This window comes from Heloderma suspectum, chromosome 7, assembly GCF_057233095.1.
Source record: "Heloderma suspectum isolate Gila_16-S chromosome 7, 16-S_ref, whole genome shotgun sequence".
In the NCBI taxonomy this organism is placed as follows: domain Eukaryota; kingdom Metazoa; phylum Chordata; class Lepidosauria; order Squamata; family Helodermatidae; genus Heloderma; species Heloderma suspectum.
The window spans coordinates 6,249,589-6,270,931 of record NC_139464.1 but is presented as its reverse complement, the minus strand read 5'-3'; the positions used below and the strand labels follow the sequence as shown (position 1 = coordinate 6,270,931).

The window sequence follows — 21,343 nt, the reverse complement described above, 5'->3', positions numbered from 1 at the left end:
CAGACTACAGAATTCAGCTTACCTTGGCACAGATGTTAGATTCAGGGCTAAACTAAAAAGTGGGGGGGGCATTTTCCCCAAACCTCAGCGGTGGCAAAAAGCACCTCCCACAGTGATTGCATCAAAAGCAGATGGATGAAAGAGTTTGCCCATTTTGAGTGAAGGCCATGTGATACAGGAAGTGCCACCCTCCCTCTAAATTGGCTTCATTTACCCTCAGTTAAGTCACCTAGGGACACTCTTGATTCTCTCACCAGCAAGGTAACCCAATCCCCTACCCTGCCTGTTACTTAGCTTATTCCAAGCTTCAGTTAGGCTCAAACTTCACATGGTGGTGTTGGTGATGGTGGCAGACTGGGCCATTCATGTGTAAAGTTGGGAGACGATGGCCAAGAAATACAGTGGCAGGGGCATGTTGAACTCTCCCCCAACCTGCCACTTTTATTCCTGTCCTTCATCCCTCCAGCATTTTATTCCAAGCTGGGTTCCGATTCTAAAAGTGAGCCCATTGAGAAAGGGGTTGTGCATGGTGTCTGTGTGTCTGTGGATCATGGGTTGGGGGATGGTACATGCCCACTTGATCCTTGTAACCACACCTCCCATATATCTTCATTTCCCCATAAATAAGTAATGCGTTGGTTGAGCCATAGTGAGTTTCGTAGCACCAAATTCACACAACACCTCCTTTTCTGTTGCAGAAAATCGACTTTCCAGGCTGTTCAATGATGTTTCTGCTATAGGAAGATGAAAACCTCACATGCCAAGTTCCTCCTGACTTTAGCAGCTATTCTGACCCAGTACAAAGCACTGGCCCAACAAGAAAGTAGGTGTGCTACTTGCATGATTTCTCCTTGAAGTAGGACATGTCTGAGCACAATACAATATGGGAATGTACATCCTGATGTCATCAGAAATTTAGCCGTACCAGCTGTGTCCTCTTTGTAGAGATGGGGAAGAAATCTGTTCAGTTCATATTTAATGCGAATGTACTTAACTGTGCACTTTTGAATCACTATGCGAAAAGGCAGTTATCCTTCAAATTTACATATTTCCAAATTTTGCAGTGGAGTTCTCCAGTCGACACATGCACACAAAAATGCATATATGAAAGAAAACAATGTGCATATATGAGGAAAACTGCTTTACAATGCGTACATTAGGCAAACATGTATACAAAATGTATGTATTAGGAGAAATGTGTACAAAAATGCTTATGAATTTTCATGCAAAACGTTGTATTAAGAAGTTCTCAAAGTATAGAATGAACTGAACATCAGATTGGAAAAATTCTCAGTCTGAGATGAACCATACTTAAGGTAGGGATGGCTGGATCACTTACCCCATTCCAGGTGGGGGGGTCCGCAGGGGGGGAGGTGATCCCTCCCTCCCCCCGGAATCCATCCAAGCCGGCTCTGCTCCATGGTGATCCTGCGGAGCCGGTCGCTGGCTCCACAGCACTGGCGATACAGCTGGCCGCCATTGCCGTGCCTTATCGCTGCGCTAAGTCTGGACACAAATGGCATCCACTATGCCATTTGCATCCCTGTTTTCACGCTATAGGCTACACAAATTATATTTACGTAAATATTTGCGTAGCCTATTGTGTGAAAAAACAGAGACACAAATGGCGTAATGGATGCCATTTGCGTCTGGACTTAGCACAGCAATACGGCACAGCAATGGCAGCTAGCCGCTGCGGAGCCGGCGGCTGGCTCCACAGGATCACCACATGGAGGAGCTGGCCTGGACAGATTCCAGAGGGGCACAGAGGTGAGTGATCCATTCTGCCACGGACCCCAATGGGGCCAGATTCTTGGAATCCAGCTTCATTGGGGTCCGTGGTGGAATTCTCTGACATCCCTAACTTAAGGTTGGAAAAATGAGGAATTGGGGAAACTGATCCAGCCCTGCCTCTTTGCAGCAATTTCCCTGTCTTGACTATCAGTGGGATCCCTGAGAGGGCAAAGTGAACTGTTGTTCAGCCTCCTCCAGGCTGGTGTCCTCCAGATGTTTTGGATGTCACCTTTTTCCAAAAGGGGGCGCTCCTTGGTTGCATCCCGAGGTAGATGTACATTGGAATCAATAGGACTTCAGTTAGTCATGGCCCATTGATTTTGATGGGTCTCCTCTGAGTATGATGAACTCTGGATCCAGACCCTATTAAGTGAACAGTCCTCCTTTCCTGACAGGTTGCTTTTTGGTGGGAAGAGCTAACATGGCAAATATTTATCAATTAAATTGTTCAGATTTGTTGTAACCCGCCTTGGCCCCAGGCAATATGGCAGGCTGCAAGACTTCACATGGCAACAGCAATAATACTTCCAGATGCCGGCTTGCCTACCAAGACCTGAGTTTTTTCTACAGTGTGGCTTTAAACTTCAGGAAAGCCATTGAAAGGGTTAAAGAGAAGCTTCAGCACCAGCTGCAGAATTTACTGGTATTAAATTCTGAGCTGTCAATTAAGCCAATATACTTGACTATAATGCTGTGTAATTCAGAGCCGCGAATGGCACCATAAATCAGCGTCTGCAAGTGTCCCCAGCAAGCTTTTGATTTATGAATCTGAGTAATCTAGGAGGTGCGCGGAAATTCTCAAATAAAATCATATCCCCTTTATGATTAATATAGCTGTCTTGAGCTGGTATTTTGTTGCAGCAGGGTACCAGTACAAATGGGCAGAAGAACGCACAGCCAGGTTGTTGTTGTATGTGTGAGGGTGTCTTTTGCTGCACACGAACTGGAGAATGGTTCAGGGAGAACGGCGCTTGTGCACACACGCTCCTTTTTCAAACAGCCTCCTCCCAAATTAGCTTCAGTAGACGATTATGTGATTTCTGTGCTGAATGAGAGCCAGTGCGGTGCAGTGGCGAGAGTGTTGGACCAGGAGTCGGGAGATCCGGGTTCTAGTCCCCACTCGACCACGGAAGCTCACTGGGTGACTTTGGGCCAGTCACAGACTCTCAGCCCAACCCACCTCACAGGGTTATTGTTGTGAGGATAAAAAATGGAGAGGAGGAGGATAATGTAAGCCGCCTTGGGTTCCTTGCAAGAGGGGAAAGGGTGGGATAGAAATGCAATCAATCAATCAATCAATCAATCAATCACCAGCTCCAGGATTTGGGTGGGCTTTGAGTGACTTCAACAGACACCCCCTTAACTGACAGGTGGCAGAGGGGTGGAGATGCATCCCGTGAGGGGCAAATTGGTGGAGTGGGGTTTCTAGCATTTAATCTATCCCTCTTAAAAAACAACAACACCTTACTGAACTTGGACCAATGGTGCAGCCATGTTCATTGCGCTTGCCTCTGTCACAGGCGTAACGGACGATTTTGCAAGCTCTGGTTCAAATACAGGGGTGCACAACCTTTTGGCCTCAAGGGCCGGATTGGGCGGTGCCTGGGGGCTGCACATGTGGGTGGTTTCACATGCGCACACTCACAAACCTGGGGTTTCTCTTGCTGGCGCTAGCCAGAGAAACCCGTCCCTCATCTCCGACCTCTCATCAGATAAGCAAAGGGATTTCCTTGGTATTACCAGCGCTAGCTAAGGAAAGGCCGGGGATTCCGCCACGCATTGAAAACTTGGTTGTTCAGACAGGCATTTGGGGTGGGCTAGGGTAATTTTAGAAATGTGATATTTTTAATGTTGAATTTTATTGTATAAACTGTTTTTATTGTTGTACATCGCCCAGAGTGGCTGGGTGACCGGCCAGATGGGTGAGAAATAAATAAATAAATAAATAAATAAATAAATAAATGCCCTAAATCGCTGGCCAGCCATCAGCACATCTTGAAGCAGAGAATTCCATAGTTCAAGTATATACTTCCTGGCTCCATTGCTTCACCCATGGGTGGGCTTTTGCTTCCCTGTGGCTCCCTTCTCCACCCAGCTCTCCATTTTTTTCTTCCTATGCTCCAGTCAAGTACTCTGATCCTACACTGTGGGGCTTTGGTAAGATGGGGTGCCCCCTGAATCCTGACACCTACAGAGAATAGAATCATGGAATCATGGAATCATAGAATCATAGAATCATAGAATCATAGAATAGTAGGGTTGGAAGGGGCCTACAAGGCCATCGAGTCCAACCCCCTGCTCAATGCCAAAGTCAATGTCAAAGTCAAAGCATCCCTGACAGGTGGCTGTCCAGCCTCGTCTTGAATGCCTCCAGTGTGGGAGAGCCCACCACCTCCCCAGGTAATTGGTTCCACTGTCATATTGCTCTAACAGTCAGGAATGTTTTCCTAATGTTCAGCCGGAATCTGGCCTCCTGTCACTTGAGCCCATTCTTCCGTGTCCTGAGCTCTGGGGTGATCAAGAAGAGATCCTGGCCTTCCTCTCTGTGGCAACCTTTCAAGTACTTGAAGACATCTAGAAATGGTTTATTGGACTATGAACAAAATGCACGTTTTTCAGCGACACCCAGTTCTTCATCGGACAGGGCTCCTTGGGATTTGTATATCTGAAAAGCTTGCACCTTCAGCAAGAGGAAGCAGATCCCCCAGCAAGTAGAATTCTCCATTGGTTGTCCCACTTTGTCACAGTCAGTGATGGATGGGCCTCCTGAGCAGCTTCCCACTCAATGTGGACATGAAATAAACGGAAGAGCAAAGCCATTTTTAGCAGGGAGGGGACAGGCGAGTCAATTTCAATTTCTACAAGTCTCTGCATTTCACCACCAAATAGGGTGAGATCCAGAGGGAGCAAATGGCAATTTTAATAAATCTGTAGTGGAAGTCGGGGTCGGGGGAGAGAGAGAAGAAATTCACCTGGATCTTACCCATGAAATATGATTCGTGCAGACGGTGAAATCCAATTAAAAGAGATTAAACACTTTAAGGGCTGGAACATGCTTTGTCACTGCTTTAAATGATGTTCCCATTATGCCAGCTACCTCCCAGCCAGCTGCTTGATTCAACTGCAGAACGGCCCGGCCGTCCACCTGTCCTATTGCTCTGGCGGATGTCACCTGTCCTGTATCCTTTCTGTTCATGGTGACTGCTGGTACTCCAGTCCCAGATGCATTTGTGTGCATGTTCAAATTATGTCACATAATAGCTTCAGGATGGGCGGAGATTTTTGGTGGGAAAAGAGGAGGAGGAGGGAAGGGTCAAACCAGAGGTGCAGAATTTCAGGGCCAGGGGCCAAATTAGGCCCTCCAAGGTTCCCCAGAAGGCCACACCCCTTTTCTCTATCCACAAATCATTTGGTGGTTTCCTGGCTTCTGTGCAGTTTTTTTCTCCCATTCCAAAAGGTCGAAATGCCTCTCCTAAGGCTTAGTTACTGGCAGGGAAAGCTTTCAGCTAAAATGTGCTGCTATTTTTGGCCCCACCCCTTTCGCCTCTGGCCCCGCCCACCTACCAATGGAATGCATCCCCCTCCCCCAAGAGCTTCTCCCAAATGGCATTTGGCCCTCAGGCTGAAAGAGGTCCAACACCCTTGGGTGAAACGCTCCCTCTCTGACACTATGATCCTGATCTGAAACTTCCCTCCCTGGCGTCTTTTTGTAAACAATGAGATTTGGCCATTTAAAGTACTTTTGCTCATGATGGGCTTCAAGCCCCGCTGGCTTTGGCACTGAAGATGCTCCCACTGCTTTGCATGAGAACAGGAGGCCTGCTTTGCTTGAGGCTTTTAAGCAGAGTTGAGCAAGCATCTGCCAGGGATGCTGAACTTGAGCCACAGGAATGCTGGGATTTGCAGTCCAGCACATTGGCAGGGCACCAAGGTGGGGAGGTCCCTGTAGTTGCTTCCTGCATGGCAAATCCTGCATTGCACGGGAGGCTGGACTAGAGGAGTCTGAAGTCCCTTCCAGCTCTATGATTTACAGTCCTTTAAAAACAGAAACAAAGACGCAATGAACACAAGTAAGGCTCTCTGCTTTCCACACTACCCCGCTCTTAGTTTTATGAAACATCTTCTTTTTCTTTAATTTTTTATATGTGTTGTTCTTTGGAAGCTCTGCTATTCCCTGCTTGAGTGCAGGAGCTAGGGACGTTGAAGAAATCCATTTGTGGGGTGGAGTTCGATGGGTTTTCCTAGGTTCATCCCCCATGGACTTTGTTCCAGCTCCCACTGCAGTGCCTGACTTGGTCTGCAGTGAGTCAGGCCAGTACATGGATTTTTCAAGGGTTTTGCATATTCCGCTCCCCTGCAGGTTACACATTTTGTGCACAATTCTGAGCAGCTTGCACAAATTATGGCCAAAGTTGCACAAATTATGGCCGCATTTACGCACATTGCTCAGAAATTTGTGCAAATTGCTCAGAAATTTGTGCAAATTATTCAGAAATGTGTGCAAAATCCCCAGAAAATTGAACAAAGGAAAAAATGTGCAAAAGAGTTCCCAGAGTTTGGGGGGAAAGCCTGCAGCTCAGTTTGCAAATGCAAGTTGAGTCATACACACCGTGGAAGTCCGTTGAGTGAAAAAAGAACCAGATTTCTCAGTGATCAACATTCCTAGCAGGAAGACACACTCCTTAAAGCGCACATTTAAACCACGTTATTTATTTCTTTGTTTCTTTGTTGGTTTATTACATTTCTATACCATCCACTAGCCAAAACTTTCTGGGTAGTCCACAACAATTGAAACCATAAAATACAACGTAATAAAATACAATATTAACGTTTAAAACGACAGCATAAAAATAAAAATAATAACCAAATAGAATCTAGCAGCAGGGCAGAGATTTAAAACACAATGCCAGATTTGAAGCAGAAACTGAAAAACAAAAACTATTTTCTTACTTAGCTATACTTTTGTCCACCAAAGCCGCTCACATCCATCCAAACATTCAGTATAGTGCTGGTGGCAGGCACTGAACAGATAGAAAAACGTGATCTGGACCCTGCTTCAGATTTACAATGCAAGGGCCAAATGACATTGCAATGGAAGAGATGTAGTGGAGGCCGGGGGCTCCGATGTCAGTGGGGTGGTGAATCCGCTCCAGGTTTCAGTCAGAACCAGTCAGAACTCCAGAGGAGCCACCCAATATGCAAAGCACCTTGAATAGCTCCTTTAGAGCTCTCACTGGTTCTGACTGAAACCCGGAGCAGATTCATCGCCCCACTGACATTGGAGCTACCAGCCCCCACTGTAGAGATGAGTGGATCCAGCTCCATCTTTTTCTTTTTAAAACCAAAAAGCAGCCATTGGGGAGGATCAGGACCAGGGCCAATATCAAGGGTAGGCATGGTTGGGCACCTGCTGAGGGTCCCAACCCCAACAGGGGTCTGCCAACAAGACCCCCCTGGAATTGTTTCTCCTCTGCACTGTTGGGACTGGTAAATATTTGCAGGGGAAAGTGGAATGGAAGGGGGGGCAGTACTCTAAACGTTACGTAGTAAGGTAAATTATGTAAATTGTTGTGAAGCCTCTGATGGGATTATTTGTGTATTTTTCTGCATAACGAAAACAATTCAGATCTGTCTGTGAATGGAGGATGGCGCAAAAGGCACCTGACAATCTGCGAAACAAAGATGGAGTAGATTTTTCACAATCCGGACATCCCTAGGAAGAAAGAACTCAATCTGGGCAGGTTCAGGGATGCAGTTGTTCTAAAATAAAAATGCCTTGCAGATAAGACAACTAGCATGCCAAGGAGGAGGCGGGGCTAGAACCCTTCTCTTTGACATGCTGGTTTTGTATCAGCAAGGGATTTTTTATTTTGTGTGGAGGAGCACTCAGTCATATGACTCCACCTGCAATCTGGAGTGGTACAGCCTGAAAGCAGGTTTATCCCCTCCGTGGGAATGCAGCTACGGCCATATTGCTCTGAGTAAGGGTGGCTGACAGCCAGCAGCCTTTCCCTGCTTCCTTTTGGTAGTTGGAAAGCTGGGAGCAAGCCGGTCAGGCCAACCATGTGCATCTTAGCTGTAGTCAATGGCGGTCCAGGACACATGGGGTTGAGCAGTGTGCCCTGACATAGCGTCTCTTCCAAGAACTGCCCATGCTGCTTAGAAAGCAGTTCTGGTCTGTGCAGAGCAGGGGTGGGTAACCCATGGCTTGCAGGCCACATGCGGCCCCCACAGTCATTTGTGCTGTCTCCACTCCCCCCACCCCCGAAATTGCCACAGTTGCTGTGGAGGCAGCAGCAAAAATCAGTGATTGGCTGCTGAAATTCACCAGCAAACTGCCCACTTTTGGCTGCCACTGCCTCAACACCACTGGATTTTGGTGGTGGTGCGTAAGCAAGTATGCAGCCCCTGGTGACTTTGCGGGGTGTGTGTGGGGGAGTAATTGGCTCCCAGAATTCCAGATGTTGCCAACCCTAAGTCTGATCCCTCAGTCTCAAAAAGGGTACCACAGAGCTGTAAAAGGTGCAAGGAAATTCAAATGTACCCAAATGATCAAGGGGCTGGAGCAAGTCTCCGATAGGGATGGGCAAACTCACCACGGTCCAGGTTGTGCATTGCTTGCTGGACCCCCACCAGCCACCTGCCCCTGCTCGCTGTGTGCAACGAGTCACCAGGCAGTCCGGGAGACCCTGCGAGCAGCATCCCTTGCCGAGCTGCCATTTTGTGTAAAAGTGGTGGCTCTGCCTTTTTTGTAAAGGGCGTTTTTATGCAAATGGCAGCTGTAAAGTGGCCACTGATGCAAGATTGCAGGTGCATATGCCCATATACGCTTGTAGTCTTGTATAAATCTCTGCTTTACAACCACCATTTGTGTAAAATTGGCTTTATGAAAAAGGCCAAGCTGCCATTTTGCATTCAGTGAGGGATGGGGATCCCTGTACTTGTGCAACTCGGGGCATGCTGAGTCGGGCAAGTGCGGGGATCTATGGCCTGGCGTCTGGGGGGCCAAGCCGGTGATTTCTCACCAGGCCTCAGGCCCCAGCCGGACGCCTGCAACATCCCTACTCCCCAATAAAGAATGTGCTTGCTTGCTTGCGTGCTTTATTTATTACATTTTTATACTGCCCATTAGCCAAAGCTCTCCGGATGGTCCACAAGGTAAAGCTTAAAATAATGAAACACAACAACATAGCAAAACATAACATAAAGCCATACGTTCAAAACAGAATAAAACCCAAGTAGTAACCAAGAGAAAAGCCAGCAGCAGTACAAAGATCTAAAATGCACTAACACAATTTTTAAAACTCAAGGGCTAAAAAGCCTGGGAAAATATACTGGCCTTTACCTGGCACTGAAAAGACCACAATGTAGGTGCCAGGCCAGCCTCTCTGGGGTGGTCATTCCACAGTGGGGGTGCCACCACTGAAAAGGCCCTCTCCTTAGTAGGCACCCACTTCACCTCATTCAGCAGGAGCAACCAGAGAAGAACATCTGAGGATGAGCTTAGGATCTGGGCAGCTAAAGATGGAAGGAGACAATACTTCAGGTAACCTGGCCCTAAGTTGCTTAGGGCTTTAAAAGTTAATACCAGCACTTTGAATTCGGTCCAGAAATGGACTGGCAGCCAGTGCAGATCATAAAGCCCTGCATTATGTGAACATATCAACCAGTCCCTATTAACAATCTTGCTGCCTTATTTTGGACCAGCTGAAGTTTCCAACTGTTTTCATAATGCATTGCAGTAATCAAATGTTGACAATGTTTGGGTCTTTTTAGCTTTAAAAAAAGGCAAGTAAGGGGAGACATGATAGAAGAGTATACAATTATACACGATGTGGAGAAGGTGGATGGAGAGATGTTTTTCTCCCTCTCTCATATATTCGAACAGGGGGTGGGGACCCAATGAAACTGTTCAGCAGGAGATTCGGAACAGACAAAAGGAAGGACATCACACAATGCATGTCTTTTTGTATGGAAATCACTGATACAATATGTGGTGATGGCCACTAGGTTGGGTTGGGGCAAGAAATCCCAACGCCGATGGGATCTGGGCTAGCAGTGACTGACCAAGAAAGAGAGCTCAGGGGAGTGGTGGACAGCTAAATGACTATGTCGACCCAGTGGTCACAGCCTTACACAGAATAGTGAGATGTACTGTAATTCTTTTCAAATTATAGTACTTATTTCTAAATTTGCACCTATACATACAAATTGGCAGACACAAATGCTATGCAAATCGATGTTCTCTTTTGTCCTCTTTTTTGTCAATTCATATGTGGACTCCCTAAAGACTAGCGGGACCCCCAGTGTGATCTGATCCATCAGAGATGCTTCTGTGTTCTTACGTTGAGGCTTGTGCCTGTCGTGCAACCATGGCCTCCCAGCTATGATGTCTTTCTCTTTCCTCAGCCTGCGGCACAGTGGAGACAGCGGACATTTTGTTCCTTGTGGATGAGTCCTGGAGCATTGGGGAGAGCAACTTCCACCTGATTAAAGACTTCATCTACAACGTCATCTGGACGTTCAAAAATGTGGTGGTGGGAAAAGCAGGCATTCGTCTCGGTGTGGTGCTCTATGGTGATAAACCAAGGTGAGCAGCTAGAAATGGGTCTCCTTCCAACTTGAGTTTTCTTGCTCCTGAAGTTTGTTTTTTGAATCTACTAAACATAAATTCCATTCTTACTCAACCAGGTGCCCTACAGATGTGTTGGACAACAACTCCAATTATCCCCAGCCATCATGGGCAACAGAATCTTTCTTCTTAGGATAGCATCTCTGATACAATAAATTCTGTGATAGGAATCTAGATACCTACTGGTTGTAAAGACAAAGCCAACTTTGGATAACCTTCTAGGATAATTACTGTGGTCACAGAGAGATGGATCAAGTATGAAACTAAAATACAGAACACACAGATTTGCAGGGAAAATAAATGGATTTGCTCCTCTCCCACCCCACCCCCCAAACTCAATAAACCCAGCAAAACCCCCAAAGGTACCTCAGGGTGCAGATTGTGAAAGCACTTTAGCTATGGGCTGGAAGAGCTCTGGCTTCAGTTTATTGAAAGGAGACTTCCCTAACTACTGGCTCAGTGACTGAGGTGTTATGGAATGTTCATGAAGATTCCAACTTCTCAGGTAACCTGTCTATCCAAGGGAGAGATGTGAATGTTGTTGGGTTTCAACATGGACAGGAGTAGGCGGCAGCACAATTGAAGTATTGGATAATATATTTGTTTGTTTGTTTGTCTATTTAATTTCTGTACCGTCCAATAGCTGAAGTTGTTAGAAGATGTGTGAACGTTGTATGCATACTATTTATTTATTTAGGGTATTTGTATCATGCTCCTCAGCCAAAAAAGCTAGTCCCTGTCTGCAGGATTACAATCTAAAAAGAAATGACACATGAGGGAAAAGGAATGGGAAAGGGAAAGGAAAAAATAACCTAGTATTTCAGCAGGGCGGTTGAAATGGCTCCATTTCATGCTCCTCTCTGATATATAAGAGAGCTATGGGGACAATGTGTGTGAGCCATGTGTATATGGGCACTGTGAGCGAATGTAGCGAATAGGGATGAAACTATGAAGGCGAAATGGTCACAGAACTATTACACACAGGAAAAAACCCCACATTCATGCGTTTATGATGTGGGTTTCCTTTCCAGATAATCCCAAATATGATGAAATAGAGAATATTACCGATGGCATCTCCTTCTAATAATGAGTGATTGCACAAGAAAATCTGTCCTCAGAATTGCTCAGAATTTGTTGGGGTTTGCAAAATGCACATTTATCTACATGTAAGCGATTAATAAACTTAAAAGCCAACCTGTTCATTTTAATATGTAATTGGTTAACATTACAATTTATTTAAATTTATTTATTTAAAAATAATGTATTTCCCTTTGTTTCATCCGGGGATTTGCTTATGTTCTTCCCAGAATAAGCATTGACCTGACCGATTACATCACCATTGAGGAAGTGCTGGTGGCCGTCCGGGACCTCTTCTTCAAAGGGGGTAATGCCAAGACAGGGAATGCGCTTGCCTTCCTGGCCGACACAGTGATCGGTGCAGGAACACTGAGAGAAGATGCAGCAAAGGTAAGCAAACTCCCTGATGGGCCAGCTAGCTACAGCTGGGTTGTTGTCATTTGTTAAGGATGGAAGAACCAGCAATTTTTGAGCTCACCCAAATTCTCCCAGATGCAGTTTCAAGCTCGTCTCACCTCGCTCCCTTTTCCAATCTATTTTTCAGTTCATAAGAACAGGAAAAGTGCGCAGTTCGAATGGGAAGAATATGCATTTCTGCACATATTTTTCAAAAGTGCACACTTTCCCCCATTGACTAATGCATAAAAATGCACATTTTGTTTTTTTTAATGCACACTTTTCAAACATGATTGCAACTTTTGTTAACTTGCAAACATTTCTAAAAAAGAATTCTACTGCTTGCGTTCAGGACTGAGAACATGACATTTTGGGATGATTTGCAAACATCTACAAAATTCTCATACCTCCCTAGAATAATAGCCCTTAAAGCAGAGGTAAGCAGGCCAATAGCGCCACCTGCTGTCAGCTAAAGAAATAACCTCCTCAAAGAACTGCAAGCCTGTCAAATCATCATATATACCAGCCTTCCCCAACTTGGTGCCCTCCGGATGTCTTGGAGTACAACTCCCATAATTCCCAGCGAGCATAGCCAGTGGCCAGGAATCTTGGGACTTGTAGTCTACAACATCTGGAAGGCATCAGTTTGGGGAAGGCTGATATATACTAATAGCTAACTCATTCTCTGAGCACGGATCTTTACGTAGCCAAAAGGAAATCACCCATGCACAAGTGGGACATATCAGCAGGACTGAGGGAACCCTGAGGTTTGCAGAAGTAGAAAATGTCTTTAGGGGGAAATAATGAAGTGGGGACTCAAAAAGCAGCCCAGTGAGAATTGTGTGTTCTCAGTGGCCAAGGAAGGGTGGCCATTGGGGAGGAGGAATGGAAAACCAGAGGGGGACAAGGAATGGAGTAAAGAGGCTGGAGTCCTGAACAGTGAGCATTCCATACTGCAACATTTTTTTGCAGGAGCCACCTGTACATCTGACTATTTTCAATGTGACTGTCTTTTACTGCAGGTAGCAATTTTAATTACCGATGGGAAGTCATCTGATTCTGTTGACGAGCCTGCAGTGACCCTTAAGGACAGGGGTGTAACAGTGTTTACAGTGGGTATGTACGGTAGAAATCAAGATGCTCACAATGTCGCCATTATCACCACCACACACTATTGCAGAGGTCCACAGACACGTTTGGAAAGTGACATGGGTGCCACCACAAAATGGCTGCTAGGGGAGTGGCCAGTCACAAAATGTTGGGAGTGCTCCCCCCATTTTCTCTCTCTTTCTCTCTGGCTGCTTTCATTCATAGCTCCTCCAGTTGTCACAGCTCCTGGTGGATCCCCTGACAGACAATGTGAAATCCTGTCAGATCTCTCATCCGGCACAAAATCTCATGAGATCTTGCAGCAGCCCCTTTCCTTACTCAGAGTTATTGGGAGCCAGAGTGGAGGGGAACCAGAGGCCACACGAGGGCCATGACATGTCTCTGTGAGGGCTGCATTGGGAATCACCACCCTACTGCATACCCATCAAGGCATTACACATTCAAAAAGTAACATACAAGAGCGATATTGCAAGTGCGGCATTCAAAAACAGGAACTGGCCCCGGAGGAGCAAAAATCCAAGCCAGAGCCAACTGATGAGAAAGTCAAAAAGGCTGAAGAGACTCCCAAAAGCCCCACATTCTAACCCAATGTGGTTAGAAAGATGTTTCCAGAAATTCTACGAGCAGGCCATGATAAAGATAACTGCCCCCTTAGTTCCTGGCTGTTATGTCCCCTGGTTTGGAGGCTCCGCATTACCCCAAGGAGGACTCAGCTTCAGACAGGTTACAGGTCACCCCACTTCAGGGGAGCCCTCAGCACCCCTTTCTATACCATCCCAGCCTGAGGACGTAGCTCTCCCATCATCTGATTCCATGAATGACTCCTCTGCAAATTCTTCTGTCCCTCTGTCACGCAGGAGCCTGAGACTGCAGAAACAGACACTGGCCCTTTAAGAACTAAAGTCACCATCCAGCAGGGGTGGAGCCACTGAAAGCTCAGGCTCCACCGCTGGCTGACTGCAGCACTTTGCTGGGACAACAGCTTCCCATGGGAGAAGGCTCCAGCCAGCACTTCCTGGAGTGCGCTGTCCAGAGTCCTGACGTGACTTCTGCCTTGCCTGAAGTGACCCAGAACAGACAGTGATTGCTGTGTTACAGTCTGTTCTGCCGGGCCTCACACCTAGTCAGGACACCAGCATCTGTTCCTCGGAAGCATACGGCTTCTGAACAATGGGATTCCACTCGTATCTGCTGTGGCTAACAGCCATTCCAGGCCCCTCGTCCATACATTTGTATAATAGATGATCCAGCAGTAGGAAGACAGGCCAAGACTCCAAAGGTGGGAGACAGGAGTAGATGTCTCCTCTTTGATCAGGGGTGAGAACTTCACTAGGTCAAGGTTGGATTTACCCGATTTGTAGCTACTGGACCTAAATGCAATTTGCAGTTGTCCTGCTCTAGACCGAGTCTTGGCTGTTTGCAAGCAAACGCAGGGAGCGATGCACTCGAGTAGTCAGGTTGGCAAGCCAATGGTCGGCCACACAGGCTTCAGCCCAAGGAGGTTTAGGCTCAGGCAGGAGTGGTCAAAATGCAGGCAGAGGTCAGAACGCAGGCAGGCAGGCAGGCAATGGGGATCAGGCAGTAGTAGGAGCGGTCAAGGTAACAAGCAAGAGATCAGACACAGGAAATCAGTCAGGGATGTTCCGCAGCCCAGAAGGCCAGGAAACAGAGCATCAATCACAGGGCACGGCTCAGGAGGCAAGGCGCACGGCGGAATGGATGGACCGAGTTGTTCCACCACGGGCTGGGCTCCTAGTGAAGGCGTTTGAGCCCAAAGCCAGCTGGACCCCACCCACAGCTCGGCTGCAGCAACCAGAGCTCCCGTTCCAGAGCCCACCCCGAGGAGGCCCTTTCTCCCGAGGAGGCCTCTTCTGGAGGCGAGGCCTCCTTCGCACAGGGGCCCTGCTGGCCTGTTGCTTGAGGCGAAGACGCTCCCGGGGAGCGGGGGGGGGGCTCAGCCGCTGCCTCCGAGGCAGGGCCCCTTTCTCCTGCCAGGGACAGCCCAGCAGCCCCCTCCCCTGATGGCTCAGGCTCCTGTGGTCTGGTGGGCGTCCCTGGTCCGGGCTGCCCTGGGCTTCTGGGGCTTCTAGCCCCTCCTCTGAGGAGGACTCCTCCAGGCGGGGCATGACAGCTGTTGGAAATCTGCACCTTTCTGAGCTTGCATTGCTTACACACACACACACACACACACACACACAACACACACACACATACACACACAGTGTTCAACATGTGCGCACTTGAAAAATGCACAAAGGAAACTGTACATTTCTCAAAGGTGCACAAATGCACTTTAGTTGCACACACACACAAACGTGCACGTTTGAAAAACGCACACAAAAATGAGCACATCTAAAAAATGAGCACAAAAATATGTACAGATTGTGCGGAAAAAGGAAATTTGTATTGAACTGGGACAGAATGAACTTGGCAGTGGAAAAACGGGAGCTCCGACGAGATTGGCTTTGACAGGTTCACCCATCACTGATCTGGTGGGGATCATCAGGGAGCATGAAAGCACATCTAGCTATGACCGTTGTGGTGATCCTCCTGAAGGCTGGGAGGGAAGGGGCTCAGCAAACCTCTGTAGCAAGGGGTTTCCAGAGCCTAGGTGCCACCACTAAGAAGGGTCTGCTCGGTGTACTCCCCAAATGCACCTCGCACAGTGGTGGGTGCAGAGCAGAGCCTCCCCAGAAGATCGTAATGCTCCCTTCCCCCCCACACCCATGAATGAATGCCTGCTATTTACTTATAAGGCAATTGATAAAGGGGTTCATTAGGGCATATCGCTGGGGCCAAAGTGGAATCTTTTCCCTGACTCCAGGTAGTCCAGCATCCGGACCAATGGGCAAATTTCAACTCCATTTCCTTTATCCCTCAGAACATCGTGAGAACCACTGAGAAGTTCTGAGCCCATTTTCCTTTCCTTTCTCCTTCTCCCACTATTCCCATCAGGAATAAAAAATGCAGATAGGAACGAGCTGCGGAAAATAGCGTCTGAGCCCGCCGAGGAGCATGTGCTGTATGTCGAAGACTTCCATCGACTCAGCAGCCTCTCGCGAAAGCTCTCCCGGCGTCTTTGCATCACTGCATCAGAGCCCCCACAACCTGCCAAGCAAACAGCCCGCAGTGAGTCCAAAGCCCCCCTTCATATCTGCAAATACCCTTTTAACGGAACAGGCCTCCAGATTCGCATCTGGGTGAGCAGTCAGTGTGGATGCTGCTCTAAGCTGCCAGCGGGGAGTGCCTTTGGGGGTGTATTCAGAGGCACAAAGATGTGCAAAGAGGTTGTGCATCCAGCAGCAGTGCATTTTTCTCCTCCCCCCACAGAAGGTAAACCAGGTAGAATCAGGAATTGGGAAGGTTTGGGATAATTGTCTATCAGCTTTTCTACACGAGGTTGTTAATCAGCAGTTAATACGCCGTATCTACTTTCGCTTTCGTCGCAGAATGAGATCTGAGCGCTACATGAGGAGCATTTCCGTTCCTGCTTTTCCACTACGTGACCTCTAGGTGGCACTGTTGTATAATGGAATGGCACAAATAAACAAGAGAAAAGTGTGCTGTCTTTCACTTTCACAATTAAATGCCACATTTTCCCTACTCTAACCCCTCCTCCCCCCTGCCGAAAGTGCTGGTTAGACACAGGAGAAAAACTGGAGGGTCAGGAGGTTGTCTAAAGAACCCATAAGCAACCGTGAGTAAGGAATGACAAGCGCACAATAAATTCCTCATGTAGAAAAGCCCTTCGAGATTCAGATCTTGCAAGTGCCAGATCACCCTGTTGCTTGGTCAGCCTGCCAATAACGATTTGCATGTACTGACGCCCTTTGCCAGTTCATCACAATGGCAGCCACACATTTCTTGAACCCTAGACCTCATGTTTGACCGAGCCATGGGCAGTTGTCAGAGGGGAGCTGGGAACTAGGAGTCACACGTTGAGTGAGATCGGGCCAAGCAAGGGAATCAGAGCTGAGGGATGCACAGAAACACACTAGACCAAGGACGGCCATTTTCACTCAGACAAGATCCCAACCCAAAGAGGAAAGCTTTGACAGCCCTTCCTGGGTGGGCGGAACCACTCCAGGACCAAAGGCAGGGATATGCAACCCACAAACTGCGGGCCACATGTGGATCACAGAGGCCACCTCAGAGGGCACCGTGGGCGCTTAGTGCCACTGCCGCCCCCTCTCCAAATCCCCGCTGCCACGGTTGCTAGTGATAAAGGTATTCAGGGCTGACTCTCCCTGCCTGCCATCTTTCCCAGCACCACTCAGGGCTCCTGACTGCCCAACAGGGCAACTGTGCTATGAAAGGGGGCATGCAAGGAGAGTAATCCCCACACGCCCCCTTTCGCAGCAGGATCAGGCTTACTGAGAGAAGGGCAAAATTAAAGCCTCTCCTTCCTGCTAGCCATCTGGATCAAGTTGCGTGCAGGGTAAGAGTGGGTGGGCCTGCTCGCATGTATGCCAGCGATGGTCCCTGTTTTTCAAGCAGGAAGCTCTTTGGCTGTAGACACCAATGCAAAGGGCACTTGGGGCCTTTCCCAGGCCATGGTGGGCAGAGCGGGGCTCATCTCCCTTGCCATCAAGCAGCAATGCTGGACACCAATGGCCCAGAGCACTCTGCTCTGCTCAGTGCTGCAAAGCCTCACCATGCGGGTCCACGTTGCTCTCTCTCTCTTGCCTGCACATGCAATGTCACCTCCAGTGCCTGCGCAGCGTACCCCTGCCACTAGCCAATCACATTGCACGTTGCTTCTTGGGCTCCTTCCCCACTATAGCGGATTGGCTGATTGCTCCTGCATTCTTCATTTCTTCCCCCTCTGCCCCCGCCACCTTACAGCTGAGGCATGGCAGGACTCCGGACTCCCCATCCCCGAAGCCTTCACTGGTAGCCCAGATCACAGGAAGCAGCCCACTGCTAAAGCAAGTAACAAGGCAAAGCTAGAAAGCCCCTGCTGAGGGTGATCAGCTGCTGCAAAGAGAGAGAGACAGCGGGTGGGAGAGGGAGAGGGAGGCAATGGAGGGGAGAATGACTGGTGGAGAGCGACACTGGAGGTCATTTGGGAGCCACCATTGGGCCTTGGGGCTTGCAGTGAAGAACATCTATGTTTGCACATGATGTACTTGTGTGCAGTCCCCGACCTTCTACTGTGTGGCCTTTGAGGGCAAAAAGCGTGCCTGCCCCTAGTCTAAGAACATGGGGCAGCTGCATAGAGATCTGAAGATCCCTTCTTCTAGCCCTGATGGCTCCTGGCTCTCTGTGAGTGTCGACAGAGCCACTGCTGGTTGCAATTGCAATGCAGCCTTTGGCAAGAGCATTTGCCCTCCTTTCCTCCAGCCCCTGCTGGCCAGCCACTTGCCCTGAAGCGATGGTTTGCTTCCTTTGTTTCTCCTTACAGCTGAGAAGATAACTGGGCCACGGGACCTCAGCGTCAGTGAGCAAACCTACAGTTCGCTGAGGCTTAGTTGGACACCGGCCACTGGGAAAGTGACCAGCTACCACCTCTTGCTGGATTCGCTCTCAGCTACTGGGCAGGTCGTCAACCCACAGGAGCAGCGCCAGGTAGAGTCACACTTTCAGCTCTTGGGTGGCCTGTTTAGGGGTCAGTGATATGCAAGACTGTTTCAGAAGGATGGCTTCAGAGACATCTTGACATGAGCACGGCATCCCGGAGGGTTTGGGCCACACCTTCTTGCTCGGTCCGGATGCATCTTGCTCAGTCCCAGATTCACTGCCCCCCTGACAGCAGTGCCACCAGCCTCCACTGGCATTTTGAATCGCATTCACTGTTAAAGACCTGAATGCTGGCACAGGTAGGGATGTATGAGAATGTCATTTTTGCTCACATAACGTCAGCATGTCCTGTTTGAAACTCTGAACATGAGCACATGTCCACCAAAAATATTTGCAAATTGTCAAACATGTGCTTGCATTCGTCTCATTCCCAGTTCCCAGTTTGATATGTGCACCTTTCCTAACTTGTGCAAATTTACTCAGTAGATGGAATCAGCCCCACCTTAGTCGATGCAGGAAATTTGTGCAAATTAGGAAATTTGCGCAGATTTGGGGACCTTTGCACAAATCTCCCATTCAATCTCTGCTCAATTTGCACAAGTTTCCTGCCTGTGCAAAGTTAGCAGTGATCACAAACACAAGTGAGAGTCAGGCATGAGATAAGCAGTGAGATGCGATCTCGAACATGGATCGTTCGCGCAGCCCAAGGTACACAGATGATCTCAGATGGCACCTTTCCCCTGCCATTCATTGGAAGTCTACTGTTCATATGGGTGATGTGAGATAGAAGCTCAGGGATATCAACTGCAACCACCTGTTTACAACAGGGGAGCACAACCTGAGGGGTGCACAACCTGGAGGCCACATGCAGCCTTCCAAGGCCTTAATTGCAGCCCTCCATGGATGTGTGCGTGTGCATGTGTGTGTATACATGTATGTGTGCATGCATGCATGTATGAGCACATGTGTGCAGCCCTCAACCCAGCATCACATGTGGCTCTCAGGACGGGCACCCCAGATTTGCAAGGTGCCTTTCAGTTTACAGCAGCCTACCCCAACCTGGTGCACTCCAGATATTTGGGACTTCAACTCCCATCAGCCTGAGCCAGTGTAGGGAACAGAATGCTGAGAGTGGTCATCCAAGCACCAGGCTGGGGAAGGCTGTGGGGTTGTGGGGAGGCAAACATTCCCTTGAGACCACAGTGCCTGGCTAAGGGTTTTGCTACTGCCACCAGAGGAGGCTGGTGACTCCGATGTCAGTGGGGCGGTGAATCCACTCCAGGTTTCAGTCTGAACCAGTCAGAACTCTAAAGGTGCTCTCCAAGGTCCTCTGCTTCTTTAGAGTCCTGGCTGGTTCTGACTGAAACCCGGAGCAGATTCACTACCCTACTGACATTGGAGCCACTGGCCTCCACTGGATTCCAGCAAGGCCAGATTTGACCTGCCAGCCTTTGGTTCGACAGCCCTAGCTTAAAGGAATCTGAGGTAGTGAGACTGGAAAAGAGGACTTCTCTCTCCACACGAGACATTGGAGAGCTGCTGCCAACTGGAATGGACAGGACTGGGCTTGCTGGTCAGTGGCAGGGCACATGCGTGTCCTGGGTTCCAGCCAATCTCTAGTGGCAAAGGAGGTCCGCAGGGCTGGGAAGTGTCAGGGTTGAATCTGAGCCCATAGAGTCCCAAAGTAGCTCTGATTCTGAGGAGGAGATAGAGTCCATGGGACAGGAACCCCCTCAGGTTTCAGAGGTGCAGCTGGAGGGGGAGCCCCCCCTGCTCACATTCCTGGGAGCGATACTGACCCTGGCATGGAAAGGGAGGGACAACTTGAGCTTTTAGATGTGAGGCGCAGGTGCAGGCTCAAGCGAGAGGTTGTGGGAGCCGAGCTGAGGTGCTCAGCCCGTTTGGCTTGACGTCAGCAGCTGTGCCCAGAGGCCCCATGGGAAAGGGGGAGAATTTCCCCTCCTACTCCTTAAGTTCAGAGAGTTGCCACACTTTTCTCCAAACGGAGACCAGCTGACGTCCTAACCCTTAGAAACCCCTGGTAGGCTGTTCCTTTGGATTTCCTCTGTGTCTCAGGCAATTAGCATCTGTAAGCCTCATTAGGCTGAATGGAAATAAAGCTCTGGAAAGCAGCCCTTTTGCCTGAGTGTTGATTCTGGCTATTGGAGGGCTCAGAAGACTACAGGGGCATTCCTGACAGAAAGTATATTTTCTTAGGCCAGCCCTTCCCCAACATGGTGCTCCTAAGGTGCTTTGAACTACAGCTCCTGTAAGCCCCAGGCAGCATGGCCCCTGATAAGGGATTATGGGACTTGTAATCCAAACGTCTGGAGGGTGCCATGTTGGGGAAGGCTGTCTTAGACTGTGGAGAGCCCAGGCACAGTGATCGCCCTGAGCGCAATAAACCAACAGTCAATATAAGGCAGCTTCACAGGGCCAGCCCTCCCATTACGCAGGGTGGATCAACCGCCTCTGGTGGCGGAACAAGAGGGGCAGTGAATCATGTTCAGATGCCACATCTCTCACTCTAGCAGGGTCCTTAGAGCAGGAGAGCAGGCGGGTGGCTCTCCAGAGCAGTGAGGAGTAGGATTTCAGGGGGATTGCAGCATAGCAGGATAGCCCGCTCTTGCAGGCATCACACAGGATACCTTTGGCGAAGGGCTATGAATCAGAGCAGCGGCTTTGCATGCAGAAGTTCCCAGGTTCAACCCTTGGCATCTCCAGGTAGAACTGGGAAAGACTGCTGCCTGAAACCGCACAGGGCCTCCCACGGCCAGTCAGTGCAGAGACAACCCTGAACGCGATGGGTCAGCA

At 48.8% G+C, this 21,343-nt stretch overlaps 1 protein-coding gene across 1 annotated transcript in view; it reads left to right on the top strand.

Moving 5' to 3' along the window:
* Window positions 1-744: 744 nt before the first annotated feature.
* The window catches only part of LOC146339305 (uncharacterized), a 235,057-nt gene continuing 214,458 nt past the window's right edge, over window positions 745-21,343 (top strand). Inside the window, 6 exon segments of the mRNA XM_084811682.1 lie at window positions 745-823; window positions 10,204-10,384; window positions 11,734-11,893; window positions 12,922-13,015; window positions 15,965-16,138; window positions 18,414-18,577. Coding sequence (XP_084667808.1) covers window positions 745-823; window positions 10,204-10,384; window positions 11,734-11,893; window positions 12,922-13,015; window positions 15,965-16,138; window positions 18,414-18,577 — 852 coding nt within the window.